Source organism: Culex quinquefasciatus, chromosome 2 (assembly GCF_015732765.1).
Source record: "Culex quinquefasciatus strain JHB chromosome 2, VPISU_Cqui_1.0_pri_paternal, whole genome shotgun sequence".
Classification (NCBI taxonomy): domain Eukaryota; kingdom Metazoa; phylum Arthropoda; class Insecta; order Diptera; family Culicidae; genus Culex; species Culex quinquefasciatus.
Window position 1 is genome coordinate 185947812 of NC_051862.1, and position 19899 is coordinate 185967710.

Sequence of the window (19899 nt, forward strand, 5' to 3'; positions counted from 1 at the left end):
AAAGCTCTATTTTAGCAAGTTTGGATAAAGATGAACGAGCATAAGTCATATAACTTCAAGATCTGAGCAATGGTACAGGAGAATCAGTTTACTCAATTCTTTGTATCAAAGTATGAATGAATCTTTAAAAAAAATGAAAAAAAAGTCCAACAGCAAAAGTAAAAATCACAAATACCTCACAGTATTTTTATCATTTAAAAAATAGCTGATACAATTTCAAATGTATGCTTAATTTCCAAAAATTTTAGATGAAGAGTAACACAAAATGGGATTTACCCAACAGCTGCCAAAAAAATTCAAAATGGCATTTAATGTACGAAAATGTGTATTTTTACTAAAAATGTGTTGTCTGTGGTCACAATATTTAAAATATGTAAAAATAAAATAATTGTTACAAAATACCCAAATTAGCATTATGCAATGTATTTTGAATCGATTTTACAAAAAAATCAATAAAAATTTAGAATGAAGTCAATAATTATTTTCCTTGCCCGCTGATTTTTTCGGGAAATTTTGAAGCTTAAAATAAAACTTGTAATGATCTAAACATATGACTACAAAAAGATAATAGATTTAATTTAAATTTCAATTTATTTAAAATATCAAATCTTATATTAAACATATAGTTGCTAACAAAGTGATTTTTTTGTGAGACTCTGTATGTTTAGAAGCTCGATTTTAATAAAAAGTGGCAAGCTATGAACAGCAACTCAAAAAACTTTATAAAGCATCGTTTTTATAACAAGAGTTTATTTTGGAGATTTTTAATGGCGGATGACTTTGAGTAGCTCGGGTTTTCTTAAAAGTAGTGATTTTATGAAAATTAGAAAAAGAAGCACACAAAAATCTTTCTGAGACATGATTTTTTTTTTCTTTCGAGATGCGATACATTAATTGAACATAAAGTACCATGCGTATCCAGAAATTCTAGGAATACATTTCAATGAAGAAGCATGATATGTACTACACCAAAATCCGTTTTTTTTTTTTCAAAAATTCATATGATTCTTGAACTTTTCAAGTATATTCAATATTTTTGGATATATTTCGTAAAATATCGTGAAAAAGCATAGACATAGAATATTTTGAGCTGTGAGCTCTTTGGTCCCAAGAACGTCAAATTATCAAACAAATTTTTCATTTAAATTATAAATATATTCAGCTATTTTTTCTTGTCTAATTATTTATTGTTCATTAAAATTGGTTCAGCCGTTCTGGAGATAAAATTTTATGAAATGTGCTATTTTTTTGAGAAAATTAAAAAAAATCATTATTTTGCCACTAATATTTTGGGAAGGACCACCCTAATTCCAAACAAAAAAAAAAGGATAAAATTATTTTGGCCAAATAACTCTCATACTAATTCAAAACACTTTTGATCTGGATCCTGCCAGTTTGACGTAGAATCGCTGTACCAAAGAGAAGGGAATAAATTAAATAAATACTCTTTGGCTGTACCGTCATCAAGGGTGAAACGGGACTACAGTCTGAATAGGGGCCCCAGTTGACGGTATATCAGAATGTCAGGACACCTTAGGCTTCTATTTTCAAAGAAAGTATCCAATATTCAATAGTTAGTTTTAATAACTCCATTTGCCACGTTAAATCTTACTTCGCGATTCATTTAATAATTTTCTGTATTTATATTGTTATAAGAAATCGTCAATTTTAAACAAAATTAAAAAGATTTTTAAATCAGCTAAAAAAATGGTTGTAAAAAAATAGTAGCAAAATCTTGTAGTAAATTTTCTGCTAAAATTCCGCATTAAAAAATAGATGTCTTTCCTCCAGTGCCAAGATACAGCATTTTTAGTAAAATATGAAAGGCGGCCAAAATAAAACCAAAACCCCAAAGGTTACCGTTTGGTTCACTTCGTCATTCAACAAATTAATTCTATTCTAGAAAATTGTTTAAACATGTTGGAATATGTCACTTTTAAAAGACAAGCTACCCAAATTTATATTTTACACCTGCCACTAGGCCTCTAAAAGTTTCGAAAGTTCTATTCTAATACTCTAATCTTTTTTTCTATACTAAACTAAATCCACGCCAATGGTCAAACCAAGTCTCACCAAACCCGAATGACATCATCAATGTCATCGTCGTTGTTGACATTGTGTCGCCGGGAAATACTGCGTCCCCTGCTGCATACGAGGTCTCTCATCGGAGAGGGTGCTCACTTCGGTACGACGATAGCGAATCTATATGGTTTTACCGCGAAAGGCAACAACCCGCTTTTGCTGGACAAATGTTGGCTTTGTGACACCCCACTCAACTAGACCTTTATGAACATCCCTCGTTCGCCGAGTCGAGAGTCAATAGGATACCGCTCTGACCAGAAAACCAACGCCACAGTTTAACTCGAAGCTTTTTTTGCCCCTCACAATAGCTGAACTGGTCTACTATACCTCTTACTTTTGCTCATATTTCCAGCGCTCCAAGTCCAACGGAAGCCACTTGACGCTGACCGCAGTGGAGCCAACGATGTCCGGCAAGTACAGCTGCGAAGTGTCTGCAGATTCGCCCTCGTTCCACACGATGGTCGTGTCCGGCGAAATGGAGGTGGTCGGTAAGTTTCTACCAACTAAATTGTGTGTGCACCATAACCGGTGGCATGGATGCACACCACGTGGTACATTCCTCCATACGTACAGGATGCGGTTCGAGTTAGTGTTTATATGTTTGCCCACAACATCCTAGCACTTTTGGATCGGGGAAGCCATCTGATGGTGAGCTACCTGCTGCTGCAATCGTATAACACACGTGTAGAACACATGCGGGGGAAAACGTGCTGAGAAATAGTCGCAAATGATTGCAAATAGCGGCCGCCATTGACATCTGCTGTGGCCTCTGTTCTGAAAATGGTTGAAGATTTGGCGAATATAAACGAGCAAAGTTTCGGGAGAGGTTGCAATGCGTCAATGGCAGTGAACTGAACTGGTTGTCGAGGTTCCATGTTGTGCAATTCTAGATTCTACATGCATGGTGTTTTTAAATTGATGTTTACTTGCAGTTTATACATAGTAAACATTAATTGTATTAGTGAAAATCATTATTTTAAAAATTAATCACAATTATCAAAACAAAGATAATTCATATATGAGCAACTCTCTACGAATTCGGCCGATTTCGACCATTTTTTTTTTGTATTTTTTTTTTATTTGACTCAAACTTTGTGGGGGCCTTCCCTATGACCAAATAAGCTATTTTGTGTCATTGGTTCACCCATATAAGTCTCCATACAATTTTGGCTGCTGTCCATACAAAAATGGTATGTAAATATTCTTACAGCTGTAACTGTTGAGTGAATTTTCTGATCAATTTGGTGTCTTCGGCAAAGTTGTAGGTATTGTTGAGAACTTTTGAGAGAAAAATAGGTACACGGAAAAAAATTGCAGATTTTTTTATCAACATTTTTTTAAACTTAAACTCAATTTCCCAAAATACGTATTTTTTTTATTTTCGAGATTTTTTGATATGTTTTAAGGGACAAAAATCCGCAACTTTTGAGCCATAGAGAAACATCTAATCTAATCTAATCTAATCTAACCCTAGCGCAGCCAGTCTTTCGAGGGCATCCTGGAGAATGCCTTAGGTTGATTGACGCCTAGCATCTTCTTGTCATTATCAACATTTGCAGTGCGCCATTGCATTAACATGCATTGAAACATCACAAACGTCGAAGCGGCCAGGCCAACTGCGTAAAGTTTACCGCAAAGATGAATCTACAGGGGAGGAAGAAACGTGGGGATACCCCGCTCACGTTCCTGTTTGTTTAGGCAATTTATCGTTGGGAGCCACCATGCTAAGAAGTTTTGGTGCTCCGGGACCCTCGAGGATGGGACATCGAATTTCCGCGAATGCCCAGGACACTATTTGCCGTGGTTATAGCGCCACAACTCGCTCCTTTTGAGCCATAGAGAAACATGGTCAAAAAATCTGACGTAGAGTTATGAGTTTTTGAAAAAATAGTGATTTTTGGAAAAAAAAAAAGTTTCATGCAAAAACAAGTTTGACATTACTTTTTAATGCAAAATTGAATTTGCAATCGAAAAGTACTTTACAGATTTTTTGATAAAGGGCTCCGTTTTCATGATATAGCCACCGAAAGTTTGATTTTAGCGAAATTTTTGCAGTTTTTCAATTTTTGAGATATCGTCATTAGAAAATGGTGGGCTGATTGGGTGAGACTTAGAAAACTTAAATTTTGTGTTTCTTTTTCTTTAAGCCGCTGTATTTCAGCAACCAGAGGTCTTCAATGTCTCTTAGACAATTTTATAGCAAATTTTCTGAACTTTAAAAAAAATATATTTTTAGAAATGGTCACTCATGGTCACTATTTTTAAAAATTGAAAAACTGCAAATATTTCGCTAAAATCAAACTTTCGGTGGCTATATCTTGAAAACGGAGCCCTTTATCAAAAAATCTGTAAAGTACTTTTCGATTGCAAATTCAATTTTGCATTAAAAAGCAATGTCAAACTTGTTTTTGCATAAAACTTCGATTTTTTTTCCAAAAATCACTATTTTTTCAAAAGTTCATAACTCGGCGGCAGATTTTTTGACCATGTTTCTCTATGGCTCAAAAGTTGCGGATTTTTGTCCCCTAAAACATCTCGAATCTCGAAAATCAAAAAATACGTATTTTGGGAAATTGAGTTTTAGTGAAAAAAAAGTTGATAAAAAAATCTGGAGGATCGTAGTAATCGGTGCGCGCGGGCGTGGAAAATTTTTGCTGCGTCATTTTTTCCCTTCAATTTAATTTTTTTTTTCGACATTGTGATATTATAAGTGAATTTACGGGAATTTCTTCCCCTGATCCGTTGGCCATCGATACCGGTAGTGGCAGAAGAGAATTACTGGTAGTTTCGGTGAAATTGAAAAAAAAAACCTTCACGGTTTGACGTTAGCGGGAAGGAAGAGACAACTAAAAACAGTGACCATCGTGCGAAGACATTTTGTGGTTCTAGCCAGGTGCAACCCGAATTCAGTGAACAGCTGCATTTGTTTGAGGAATGGTTTCAGCAGTTCGCTTCCAAGAACTGCTTCCCATTTGCATAAGCGTCACAAATCCTAGCAGCAGAAGCAATTGCCGAGTGATGACCATCTAACCGGTGATGCATGCAGTCGATCGTGCAGTACGTACCAGATGAGCTGCAGGAACTGCAGATGGAATGGGATATTTCAAACTTGAACATTTGAAGATTCTGGCAAAATGTGACGACATGTGACACGAGACGATAAAATGGGCTGAAGTCAAAGATTCCTGATTTGGTGAGATCTTTCCATTTTGAATATCAGAATATTCTTTTATTTACACTGACATACATTCATTCCATTTAAGACAATATTTCTATCATTTCAAATGAATTGTTGAATATTTTTCTAAATCTTTGTGAGTGGAGATTGCAATTTGCTCTCCATTCGCATTTACTATTTCTTTTTACTGATTTTCTGTTCTTCTTTTTCTCTCCCTAACTTCTGTTTCTTTTATGTCCTTGTGAGGGGATCATCGATCCATCCGCATTGACACACTATCTTTTCCTTTTTTCTTCTTGTCTTTCTTTCTATTTTCACCGCTTTTTCACACTTAGAGAAATGAATGGAACAGGTAGATTTTTGGATATGAGATGTTTTTCTGTCATGGATAACGAGTCAATTTGAATGGTGCGTTAATCCAATAAAATTTGCATAGTTTAGGTAAATCATGTTAGAAAAGTTTACTGTGAGTAGTGCGGTGCTTGTGGGGACGCGAAGTCCTGTTTTTTCGTGTTATTTTCCGTCTCTTTTGTGTCGCTGTTCGAGTGCAGAGTGCATAATTGGCAAAGGGAGCGCGTGGTCGTAAAAAAAATTCGGAGTGAAAAGTGATTTCTTTTGTGATTTTCAAAGCCCTTCCTATATCATCGTTGATCGGAAGGCACGGCGTCGGGTGGATTGTGTTTAAATTTTTCGAATAAGGTTTAATTTTTTTTGCGGTGAAAAAGCCAATTCTATATAATGAACGAAAGACGCACTGACAACTGGCTCGTTGAGTTAATAGTGGAGCAAAATAACTGTGTGTGAGTGATTTTGTGTGTTAACCAGAAAGACCTTCCCATAGCATCGTTGCTCGGAAGGCTCGCCGACGGGTCTGTTATGAAAGTCCTCCCCATAGCGTCGTAGCTCGGGAGGCATCGAAAAGCCAATACCTTATCCCACTAACCCAAAAAAAAATTAATCACGTGATGCTTGAAGGAGATGCTGTGGATTCAACGGTCTCAAGCGGTATCAACAAGTATATAGCGAAAAACTATGTGCTTGATGAGTCTGCAACTTCAACTATCGGACTAACATTCCTCCCTTTCGTTGAACTGCAGGCTTCTTGGGAGGGCGCCGGTATTGACTAATAAAGTCGGGGTCTTCAGGGGTTAAACAGTGAACGGATGGTTGGCTCCCACTGATCATTTTTGATTCATTGTTTAACTTCAGCTGATCTGTCAATAACGGAGTAGCAGCTCATTGGCAGTCAACCATGCTCATGCTCATGCTCATGCTCAAAAAAAGTTGATAAAAAAATCTGCAAATTTTTTTTCCGTGTACCTATTGTTTTCTCAAAAGTCCTCAACAATACCTACAACTTTGCCGAAGACACCAAATTGATCAGAACATTCACTCAAAAGTTACAGCTGTTTGAATATTTACATACCATTTTTGTATGGACAGCTGCCAAAATTGTATGGAGACTTGTATGGGTGAACCAATGACACAAAATAGCATATTCGGTCATAGGGAAGGCCCCCACAAAGTTTGAGCCAAATCAAAAAAATACAAATAAAATCCATTTCCGGTTTTGGTAGAGAATTGCTCATATTCAATTGAGTCTTTTAAAATGTTTTCGTCTCATTTGTCGTCACGCCGAACTTGATTAAGTTAAGGCATTTTCCTTGAAACTGCTATCAAATACTTTAGTCGTGGTTTCAAGATGGCGGTGCCTTTTCGTTTCACCTTAAAATGTCTATATGTTTAATTTGGTGTATCTTTACTAAAAAGGAGCAGTGATAATGTCAGAGGCATACCCCGAATGAACGAATGAAAAAATATTTTGAAAAGCAAAGCCGAAAAACCAGATTAGGCTAGTTCTATAACCTGAACAGACGGTAATAACTAAATTCATGCAATTTCAATAACAAATACTGTTAAAATAACAGAAAATATTATGAAATCTTCTTAAAAAATCAATTTTTGCATAAGGGTTTACTAACAGTTTATGTTATCATAACAAAATTTGTTATTGGTTTGATATTGGTTGAAAGCCAAAACAACTTTGGAATAACTGTTTTTGTTATGGAAGAATACCACCAACTGTTATTGGGATGATCGGATAAGTTGTTAATATAACAAAAAATAATAACAAAGATTTGTTCAAAGAATTACTTAAAATGTTATAAGACTGTTATTACAATAACTATCCAATAACAAAAAATCATAACGACGAATAACAAATATTGTTATAAATAACATAAGGGTAATTCTCCGCCAACTCACACAGCAGTTGCCCGACCCCTCTTCGATTTGCGTGAAACTTTGTCCTATGGGGTAACTTTTGTCCCTGATCATGAATCCGAAGTCCGTTTTTTGATATCTCGTGACGGAGGGGCGGTACGACCCCTTCCATTTTTGAACATGCGAAAAAAGAGGTGTTTTTCAATAATTTGCAGCCTGAAACAGTGATGAGATAGAAATTTGGTGTCAAAGGGACTTTTATGTAAAATTAGACGCCCGATTTGATGGCTTACTCAGAATTCCGAAAAAACGTATTTTTCATCAAAAAAAAACACTAAAAAAGTTTTAAAAATTCTCCCATTTTCCGTTTCTCGACTGTAAAAAATTTTGAAACATGTTATTTTATGGGAAATTTAATGTACTTTTCGAATCTACATTGACCCAGAAGGTTAATTTTTTCATTTAGAACAAAAATTTTCATTTTAAAATTTCGTGTTTTTTCTAACTTTGCAGAGTTATTTTTTAGAGTGTAACAATGTTCTACAAAGTTGTAGAGCAGACAATTACAAAAAAAATGATACATAGACATAAGGGGTTTGCTTATAAACATCACGAGTTATCGCGATTTTACGAAAAAAAGTTTTGAAAAAGTTGGTCGTCATCGATCATGGCCGTTCATAGTCACCCGCGACAGACACGGACGACGAAACGAAGAAAAACGCAAAAAGTAACCTTTTCAAAACTTTTTTTCGTAAAATCGCGATAACTCGTGATGTTTATAAGCAAACCCCTTATGTCTATATATCATTTTTTTTGTAATTGTCTGCTCTACAACTTTGTAGAGCATTGTTACACTCTAAAAAATAACCCTGCAAAGTTAGAAAAAACACGAAATTTTAAAATGAAAAATTTTGTTCTAAATGAAAAAATGACCCTTCTGGGTCAATGTAGATTCGAAAAGTACATTAAATTTCCCATAAAATGACATGTTCCAAAAAAATTTACAGTCGAGTAACGGAAAATGGGAGAATTTTTAAAAAATACGTTTTTTCGGAATTCTGAGTACGCCATCAAATCGAACGTCTAATTTTACTTAAATGTCCCTTTGACACCAAATTTCTATCTCATCACTGTTTCAGGCTGCAAATTATTGAAAAACACATCTTTTTTCGCATGTTCAAAAATGGAAGGGGTCGTACCGCCCCTCCGTCACGAGATATCAAAAAACGGACCTCGGATTCGTGATCAGGGACAAAAGTTACCCCTTAGGACAAAGTTTCACGCAAATCGAAGAGAAGTCGGGGCAACTTTTCCCGATTTCGTGTGAGTTGGTAGAGAATTACCCATAAAATGTTATTGGTCTAGTGTTTTCAAATATCAAAAAATGTTATTCCCAAGATATTTCCGTCTGCTCGGGTAGTTAGCACCTGGTGGTACTAGAATGTGAATAAATTGCTAAATAATTTGATTCTTTCAAAGTATATAAACTTCACAACTGTTTTTGGAAAGTAAAGGCTTACAGTAGTTAAGTAGTAGTAGTAGTTGTCAAAATACTTCACTTGAGTATTGATCATACAAGACTACAATTTAGAAAGATCCCGTACGCCCTCTGGACAAACTCAAATTACGCACAACATCTAATGGAAACCAAACCACATCAACGGTATTGTGACTTGATATTGCGCAGAAACACAACGTTTCCCGCGTCTAATGAAACCACTAAATTACGCAACTAATAACAGCACGCCTCGGGGGCTTGCATGCAATTTCTGCAAAGGAATGCATTCGCGTGTTTGTGTGCCGGCCGAGCCCGAGCCTGATGAGAACCATTTATGCTCACCATTATGACCGCCTTCTTGCAGACGTTCCGGTGGACAAACCGCACATCACGGGACTGAAGCCGTACTACCGGATGGGCGAGCTGCTCGTTGGCAACTGTTCCTCGTACAACTCGAAGCCCGCGGCCAATCTGACCTGGTTCGTCAACAGCAATGAGGTGAGTCGGATTAGATCTTGGTAGGTCGGATTTGTGCGGTGTATTGCGACGACAATGCACTAATGTGGATTCAGATTGAATATGGGGGGGGGGCAGAACCGCATCGTCGGTGCTGACTTGCATCAATATTATCGTTTTTGGTGTGCGGTCAGCTTTGAGCAGTTTGCTGGTAATTTGAAAAATTAATTTATAATAAGCACACATAATTATCATGCGCGTTGTAAAACGGCTTCACTCAATAGAAGGGTAAACTAACTCAATTTGATTACTATCAATTATGAATTCACACTAAGCAAACTCGATTCAGGCAAACACTCCTCTGATTGATTGGTGACAGATAATCACGGCCGATTCAACATCGCTTTTCATTCATTCGCAGGGTGGCACCTTCAAAGACATAATATCCAAAAAATCTCAATTTTTAAACCGTGATATTTTGGACACCACTACCGTAAACCGGGGATACATTGATAGGATTTCAATTCATGTTTAGAATGTTTTGCAAGTTACAAGGGTTTTCTCTAGATTATTATTTTGTATTTTGTACATGTACTGGAGTAGGTTTCACAAAGTCCATGCACTATATTAGAAAAAAAAATAAAAAAAGAAAAAAAAAGATCTTCTTGGGGTACTCTGAACACTTCTCTACCACGGTCAGCATGATTCCATACCATTCCGTACGTATTTAATTTGTACTCTTCATTTTGCGGATACATCTCAAACATATCAAAGTCTCTTAACTAGCAAAGTCACCACGTTTCACGGTACCATATAAGATCGATCAAGAACTCATTTCTGATAAAATGCGATATAAAATCGATTGATGCAACCATTTTATTATGAAAAAAAAAATGAATTAAGCAGATGAAATATTATTTTTCACTAAGAGAAAACTGAAAGTATTTCTCCAAATCCAAATTTTATTCCAGAAATTTATAGATCGTTAACACGTTTTACAAAAAAAAATACGGTAAAATATTGCGAAAAATATTTTTGCCTAATTTTCTGTAATTTTTTCAATACTAATCGAATTTAATCGAAACAATAGCTGCCGCGAAAAGCATAATTGTCTCACCTGGATATTAATTTAACTGAGAGGTTTTGGTGAAAATTTTGCAACGTTTCCATACTAAACTGGTTACAATTGGACATGTTTTTTTACAATTATATTCGTGTAAAGCGCAAACAATCAGTTCTGTCTTTTCACCCGAGAATCAATATTTAAAACTACAATTTGGTTGGAATTTTTGGTGGAATTATCATGTTGTTTAAACTATTTTTCTTGTAGGCGGCCACCCTGAATGACACTCATCGTTTCCACTCAGAAAGCGGCTTGGTTTATATTTCATAATTAATTTCACAGGTAAATCCCAAACAAACCGTCCCATATCCCGTCGTGCGAAACCCGGATAATGGCCTGGAGATCTCAACGCTAGGTCTATTCTTCAAAATTACACACCATTACGGCAATCGCGGTAAGCTGAAGGTAAGCGGACGATAGAACCCCTCCTCTATGATGGCAAATATAGCAAATCCGCGGTGCATCACTAATGAGTTCTATTCTCTCTCGTTCCGTATATCTCCTCGTTCAGTTGACCTGCGTGGCCCGGATTTACCAGGTGTACGAGCAGAGCGCGGAACGGCTGCTGGAGGACGAGCTGCCCAATATGCTGGCGTCGGCATCTGCCTCGCCGGTGGGACTCCCCGTGAACCACTTTCACGCCCTGTACGACCATCAATTTCCGGCGTCCTCGTACCATCATCACCACCACGAGGGGGGTGACCATCCGGGCGGGGCGGGCTATCCGGACACGGTCGGTGGCGGGGGTGACTTTGACAATCAGAATAGTGACGCCTACATGACGCAACTGCAAGGTAAGACGGCGCGAAATCCCCCCACACACGCACACACACTCACTCGCACACATGGTTCAACGCCGCTGGTCATGGGGCTGGGGCGTAATTCCACTGAAAATCGGATAATGCTCCCCACGTGCCTGGTCCCGGGTCAAAAGAGATAGTGTGGAAAATTTCAACCCCTTCGCATTTCCACATAAAACGGCGTCGTCGTCATTGTCGGGGGCGCGCTTCCAGGGAAATCTTATTTTCGTGTGGGCAGCAGATCGATGCCTTCTGAGAATTTGCCCACGCGAAACTTGCCAGTTGCAGGAATGTTTGAAAATAAATAAATCATTTAGCGGAGGGAGATTTCAAGTTCGACTGGTTGATTATTTTCTTTGTTATATCAATGTTTAAGTGATTTAAAATAATTAAAGGTTATCTTAAAATAGGAACATCAAACAATTATGAGACACAAAAATCATTTTTTTAAAAGAAATTCAAAATTTCAACTTTTCAGCACCCATTTGAGTGCTAAAAAGTAGAAATTTTCAGCATTTATTTTGAAAAGTGTTGCTATTCGATTCTGTTATTTTTGGTACAGAAAAGTAGGCTATTTCGTCGTTCAAGAATGACAGGAAAAGTAAATAGTTTCACGACGGAATTGCAAAATAGTAGTTTATGCAACAAGTTGCAAAAAGAGGATTTTTTCAGCACGAGTCGTACATTTATCCAACGAGGTTCACCGAGTTGGATAAATACGAAGAGTGCTGAAAAAATCAAGTTTTGCAACGAGTTCCATACAACATTTTTTGCAATTCCAAAAAACACACACTGAGTGAAATTTTATGTCAAATTTTCACGTATTTTGTCAATAAATCGTTTAAATCAAAAAAATGTTGAAAAGTGTTACTTTTCGAAACAAGTGCTGAAAAGTTCAACTTTTCAGCACCCAATTGAGTGCTGAAAAGTAGAACTTTTCAGCATTTATTTTGAAAAGTGTTGCTATTCGATTCTGTTATTTTTGGTACAGAAAAGTAGGCTATTTCGTCGTTCAAGAATGACAGGAAAAGTAAGTAATTTCACGACGGAATTGCAAAAAGTAAATTTACAATACCCCTTTTTAAATTAAAAAGCTGTAACTTGACAACATGAAAATATTCTTTCAATAGAATATGATTGGAAGTTGTCTAACTTCACGAATCTTTTTCTTTTTCTCAAAAGTGGATAAATGACCTACAAGATGTCTTTTTCACGGTCTTATTAAACACTGTATATATTTATGCTAAACTTTTCAAATATTTTGCTGAAAATATTCCGATCCTGGTAATGTTTGTTATTTTTTTTATTTCAATGTAAAACAATGTAATTCAAATGGCATTTAGTGAACTTTTCTATTTTTTTAAATCAGAAAAGCATTGTATTTTGCAATTATTTAATTTGTGTAAAAGTGACATTCCCTGTCCCCTATAAATCATCTTCAAATATCTCGAAGATGAATCATATGTATTTTGGGAATACAACTTTAAGTAATGGAAAATGAAATAGAAAATTCGAGATTTTCCCGTGTAACTTTTTATATGAACCTAAAACATTGACGCAGTCAATATGAGACTTTTATGGAACAACTAACGATCTTTTCACAAATCGATTGCGTGGACAAAGTTTCACTCAAATTTTAAAAAATACAAAATTAAAAACACTTGACAAAATCTGTTATTCTAAAGAATTGTTCAGCAACAATTAAAATCAGTTTGAATTTCAGATTGTTTGACATAGCTTATATTTTTTCCTAGAAATTGTTCAGTAATGCAGAAGTTAATATTCAACATGACTGTCTGATTAGCATCTATTCTTATTTTCTCCGAAAAAGCGCTTAAATTTGATTCAATTTGATCGTCCAGCTGTACGCTACTTCCAACGAAACCGATTTATTTCCATTCTAAATCGAAAACATCCACTCATCCCACGTACTCCGAACTGTTCAAAATTCTTTTGCTGAAAGCGAGCAAATGCTTCCTGGAATCCCCGCTCCTTCCAAAGCAGTGATTCCATTTTCCTTGCAACGCGTACATACCAGAAAGTGATTCTGCAGCATCGGCAAACATTACCAGTTTGAAGAATTCTTCGTTTCGTGTTTGCAAATTTGCAAAGTAGCAAAAGAAGATTTAGCACCCATTTATTGAATCGAGCAAACTAATGATCAAGAGTTGGTAATTCGAACGAACTCTGTGTGTGATCCGGTGTTGGAACAGTTATTCCAGCTTCTTGCTCCCAGTCCGATCCAGCTGAAAGAGCAAACTGCAAAATGCCATCACCCTGGCCAGCGGCTATCCGATGTGTGTTGGTCAGGTCCGATACGACATTAATCATTCTGCTTTTTTTTCTTCTTCATTCCCTCCACCAACACCCCCCACAGACATGTCATCGTCAGCCGGCAGTCCCTGGACCATCATCGGTTGCAGCAGCCGGACGACGAGGACACGATGGCCACTGTTGGCCCAGCTACTGCTGCCACTGTTGGTCCTGTCCAGCTTGCTTCAGTCCGTGCTCCAGCCTCATCTTCTGCGAGTGGCCAGTGTTATTATGCAAATGGCATGCTCGGCGCTGCTGACGGTGGCGGCCGGGACTGCTAGAGTGGTGTTCAGGAGACCCATGGACACAATCAGCACTTTCCCAAAGTCCTTCTCCTGAGAGTAGCAGCCAGTCAGTAGCCAGTTGTCAACACCGGCGTCGTCGTCGTCGTCATCCCAGCCACCAACTCTTGGCACTGGAAATCCATCAACAGCACCGCAGCAACGCCGCAGTACGGGCGGACTTGGTGGCTACTAATGCCGAGGAGGAGCAGAGGCGGGAAGAAAGGACACTCGATGTATGACCGATTTTCAATAAGCTGGTTAGTACAACTTGGAATTGCGAGCTGTGTGTAGCGTATTTCATTAGCCTCTTGCTGGGCACATTTAAGGAGGGGTAGGAGGGTTGGGCCACTTCTACACGTTCTCCATTCAATTAAACGAAAACTGTTTGCTCAGGCCAAACTGTATCATTCTGGTTCAACAAAGATTGGGAACTCAGCCGTGAAGAAGGAGTGCGCCTTAACATCACCTTCTACTGTTACCATTGGATAGGCATGGGTAGATGCAGCATGATAGTGGGAATTGTTTGCATTGTTGTAAATCTTACAAAGGAACTATTTAATTACTTGAAAAAAGTGGAAGTTGGACAGTATTTCTGCCATTTCACAATCATATCGACGTGATCGTGCCATCTTGTCGCATGTATTATTTTAAAGTGAAGAACGTGTTTTAATTATTGACATTCAGTGAACAAAACCCGAAAAAGCAGTGTAAACGCATTTCGTTTGGCTGACCTTTCTATGTAAAGTAAATCATTCCCTGATTCTGAGGGGAACACCCGTGAAAAGTATCGGGGCCGGCAGTTACAAAGCGGATTTAGTAACAGTTTATTAATCAACTTAATGTTAACATGTTAAAATTCAATATGTTGTCTTCCTAAGGTGTCTTGATAAGATCCAGTTTGTAACGATACACTACCTTTCCTTTACTTAGCAATCGAATTCAGAAGGGAAAAGATCACCAGTTGTGTTGGTCCGATCCGGGATTTGAACCCCGATCTACCGCTTACGAGGCGGAAACGTCACCACTAGGCTACGTATCTCAGTCTTATGGATTTTCCCAACATTTGTTAAAATAGATTTCCGGAGTCCCAAGATATAAACTTGAAACCGGTGCACTTTATCAAAAAACCATCAAAAATAAATTCGTTCTTTTGGAAATTACTCTTTTAGTGATAAAAAAATATAAAATTGGGTTTTATTTCCATGTACCTATTTTATTCTGAATAGTCTCAATCAAAATTTACATCTTTGTCTAAGACACCAATGGATCCCTCAAAATGCTGATTTTCGATGAGTTTGCATTACTTCGTAACAGCCACCGCAATCTCTGGCACTTATTTGATGTTTTCTCTGAAATTAATAAAATTCTCATTGTTTTTCAGTAAACAGCATTTAAAGGACGTCCATATGAGCAACAATTCAAAGCATTTTTTATTTTGATAATTCGTATAATGATCGAGAACCGATCAAAAAACAGCTTTGCTTACAACTGGCGCTTAGAACCTTTTGAAAACTAACCGGAGATATCCATTTAGTATAACCAGCCCGCTAAATTGTATGGAACCTTGAATGGAAAGGTTAATGATGCAAAACGGCTTTTTTTTGACATATGGATAATGGGGAACATATAGATGGAGTTACATTCAAATCAAAAATACAAAGAATCGTGATTTTTCGAAAACGTAGAAAATTACTCATGTTGTAGAGTAAAACAGGTTTTGTGGATTTTTTTCCATTTCGAACAAAATTCTAATTCTAAATTATCAAAAGGTCTTGACTGCATTGGCAACCCATAGCACATAGGTTGTTTTGTTAATTTATTTTAGAATTGCTCCATTTTCTATTCAAATCACATAAAAAATACTATTATTGCAGGTTAGTTCGAAATATGTGAAGTGAATAGTTTTGAAGATTGTGTAAGAGGCTGAGTTTTAAAAGCAAGTTTTTTGAGGTTGGTTCTAAGTTGTGTGCTTCGCATGATCAAATTTTTTCATAAATTTTTATTTTTAGTTTTCGATACCGTTTGCATTAGAGCAACTCTCTACGAAATAGGCCGATTTCGACCATTTTTATTTTTTGTATTTTTAGATTTGGCTCAAACTTTGTGGGGGCCTTCCCTATGGCCAAATAAGCTATTTTGCGTCATTGGTTCACCCATACAAGTCTCCATACAATTTTGGCTGCTGTCCATACAAAAATGGTATGTAAATATTCAAACAGCTGTAACTTTTGAGTGAATTTTCTGATCAATTTGGTGTCTTCGGCAAAGTTGTTGGTATAGTTGAGGACTTTTGAGAAAAAATAGGTACACGAAAAAAAAATTTGCAGATTTTTTTATCAACTTTTTTTCACTAAAACTCAATTTCCCAATATACGTATTTTTTTATTTTAGAGATATTTGGATATGTTTTAGGGGACAAAAATCCGCAACTTTTGAGCCATAGAGAAACATGGTCAAAAAATCTGCCGCCGAGTAATGAATTTTTGAAAAATCAGTGATTTTTGGAAAAAAATCGAAGTTTCATGCAAAAACAAGTTTGACATTATTTTTTAATGCAAAATTGAATTTGCAATCGAAAAGTACTATCCAGATTTTTTGATAAAGGGCTCCGTTTTCAAGATATAGCCACCGAAAGTTTTATTTTAGCGAAATATTTGCAGTTTTTCAATTTTTAAAAATGGTGACCATGAGTGACCGTTTCTAAAAATATTTTTTTTGAAAAGTTCAGAAAATTTGCTATAAAATTGTCTAAGAGACATTGAAGATTGGACCTCGGGTTGCTGAGATAGAGCCGCTTTAAGAAAAAGAAACACGAAAATTGAAGTTTTCTTAATCTCACCAAAACAACCCACCATTTTCTAATGACCAAATCCGATTTTCAATTTTAATACATGAAAAATTCGTGAAATTTTCCGATCTTTTCGAAAAAAATATTTTGAATTTTTTTAAATCAAGACTAGCATTTTAAATGGGCGTAATAATCATTGTTTTCGCTCTTCATATGAAACAAGTTTCAATCTTGTCGTGCTATCTTGTCACTCCCTGAAAATTGATGTAAGTGCGACAACTGTCCAAAGTTTGACTACCGTAAACATTTGTAATTATAACTCGGAACTCCAGCAACCAACTTCAACGAAACTTCGGGGCAACGCACAGAATGGTCAGCCAAACAAAACGTGTTTGTTATTGTTTACATTGCGTGCTCTAGTTTTTGTTTATTCAAGGTCAAACATTAAAACGCGTTTTCTCGGAACGTCGAAATGGCGGGTGCGACAAGATAGCACGACAGCGTTGATTTGAAAAAAAAACGAGATGCTGATTCATATCACAGTGTGATCAAAAAGCTTGTGTTTCAATTTAAGCAATGAGAAACAATAGGTTTGTAAGAATTTGGTAGTGCCATTTTTAAGGTAAATTTCTTTAATTATTTTTTCACAATAATTGTAATTGTAATTTATATCAATTATTGATATAAATTCTAAAAAAAAATTCTAAGCACAGCACTTTCTACAGACAGAGACCTTCGGAGACATTATTTACAAAAAAATAAAAAATCAAATGAATGTTTTAAAATAGTTTGAAATAGTTTTTCTTCAAATCTCTTTCAAGGTGCCACCGGATGGACATCAAGATGCCAAGATGACCATATTTTGTATAATAAGATACCATGACGGCGATGTGGACATGAGGGCGAGTCGAACAAAGTGGTCTGCAATATGTATGTTTGATGTAAATAAATTCAGTAGCATTATTCGGAGCGAGCAATCCACCAGGCTGGCGCACTAGTTGTACACACCCACTACAATACTGTGACTCTGTTATGGCTCTAGAACAATTCGTAAATATATGCAATCCATTCTCACAAAACACACACACACACAATTCAGTTGGTTTACTCTATGAAGTAAGGTAGAATAGAATAGTTAATGATAATGACTACTGGGGGCAAACCAAATCTACTTGGCGCAAACGGGATCGTGAGAACGAGTGGACCGCGGGTGGCCATTCGCAAGTGTCCCAAAACATCACGCATCACAGGGCTGCTTGCGTTGTATAATTGATAGGGATGCATTTCGTGGTCGCGGTCCTGACAACGTTGGTAACATCTAAGCTTAAAAGCACATCACCACGTGACTGGTTCGTGATGCAACGTATATGTCCGAAAAAATCCTCCAGGCAAAGCTTCTTGACCACGTGATGGTGCGTTCGTTAACGGGTTATGTTGTTCCACCTTAATGGAGCCACGGCTTGATATGAGATCCCTCGCACTTGAATGACAATATTGACAAATCGAGCACTGAAATTAGACGTTAGGATCCCTGAAGATTTTTTTGTCAAATTAATTAGGAAAAAGTGCACCTTTGAGGAAAAAAAAGATTCCATAACTAGGCAAACTAAAAGTACATATGTAAATAGCTGATAAATCAAACAATAGCTCTGAGAATTGTTGTGCACACCGAACAAAAAAACCTACAGAATGGAACCAAATCAAAAACTCCTCCAAGAGACGCCGTGATCGTGGACAAATGCTTAGAAATTAAACAAACACCCTTTACACCGCGCGTTCACCCAGCCCGAGCTAATGGTGGCTAATCAATTTTCCAGCTGACAGGTAATCACAGCGCGTGAATAAATCAAATCTGTGTAGACAATGAGAGGATAACGAGAATAATCATAATCAAACATTGATATTTATGCAACCTGGTGTGTGTTTGTGTATTATTTGGACTTGATGACAGAAAATGGGTTGGGAAAATTGATAGCGGTGGGACTTCAGAATGTGGTTGAGGGTCAATTCAAATTTCCATGCAACATTTGAAACAAATTTAGGGATTTTTTTTTCAGTGACAGTTCCTAGAAATTAAAAACAGGTAATTTTAGTGTTTAATATTAGATTTTAAATAGAATAATTGTTTTGTTTTTATTTAATACCATGCATCTCCATCAAAACTTGTGTTTTCGAGATTCGATTATCCGAATTTACCATTTTTAGTGAGACCAACCCAGACCAATGCAATGAAAACAACCCCCACGAAATTTTAAAATGAAACATTTTGTTCTAAATGAAAAAATTACCCTTCTGGGTCATTGTAGATTCGAAAAGAACATTAAATTTCCCATAAAATGACATGTTCAAATTTTTTTACAGTCGAGTAACGAAAAATGGGAGAATTTTTAAAACTTTTTCAGTGTTTTTTTTCGATGAAAAATACGTTTTTTCGGAATTCTGAGTACGCCATCAAATCGGGCGTCTTATTTTACATAAAAGTCCCTTTGACACCAAATTTCTATCTCATCACCGTTTCAGGCTGCAAATTATTGAAAACACCTCTTTTTTTGCATGTTCAAAAATGCAAGGGGTCGTACCGCCCCTCCACCACGAGATATCAAAAAACGGACCTCGGATTCATGATCAGGGACATAAGTTACCCCTTACACAGAAAAAAATATTTCTGTAAATTTACATTATTTATCATGTACCAAAAGGTATCATGATAAATGATGTACAGTATGTAAAAAAAGTATTTACACCCCTTGGGCACTATGCACATTTTGTGATGAAACATGTAAAAAATTTAAAGTTTGACAGGAACCTAGTACTACGTTTTGTTCAGAAACTCATGCCAAACATTTGCTACAAAAAGCTCATGAAAAGATGATTTCTATAAAAAGTTATATAACAAATACTATTACGAAAATAAAAAAGGTGCAAAAAAAGTTTGTACACCTTTCGAAAAATTAACATAAATAATGTTATTTGTTGACAAATCACCATAAATCCAGTCTCCCAACTCCAAATAGGCATCCTTGACTGATTAAAAAATAATTTGGATTGAATATAAAGTTTACTAACTACTTAGTATAAAAGTTTATATAACTCTGGAAATTCTATATAAAACTTATCTAAACTTAATTTTGCAAACTTTTAATTCAACTAAATG

At 36.5% G+C, this 19899-nt stretch overlaps 1 protein-coding gene across 12 annotated transcripts in view; it reads left to right on the plus strand.

Annotated features, from left to right (window-relative positions):
* The window catches only part of LOC6031216, a 34151-nt gene extending 15494 nt beyond the window's left edge, over nucleotides 1–18657 (plus strand). For all 12 annotated transcript variants that reach the window (XM_038256852.1, XM_038256849.1, XM_038256851.1 and 9 more), the window contains exons 4-9: nucleotides 2435–2570; nucleotides 9346–9479; nucleotides 10843–10965; nucleotides 11072–11354; nucleotides 13738–14214; nucleotides 17567–18657. In XM_038256852.1, the coding sequence (XP_038112780.1) occupies nucleotides 2435–2570; nucleotides 9346–9479; nucleotides 10843–10965; nucleotides 11072–11354; nucleotides 13738–14012 (951 nt within the window). In that variant the 3' untranslated portion in view covers nucleotides 14013–14214; nucleotides 17567–18657. The remainder of the gene's footprint in view (nucleotides 1–2434; nucleotides 2571–9345; nucleotides 9480–10842; nucleotides 10966–11071; nucleotides 11355–13737; nucleotides 14215–17566) is intronic.
* Nucleotides 18658–19899: the final 1242 nt, after the last annotated feature.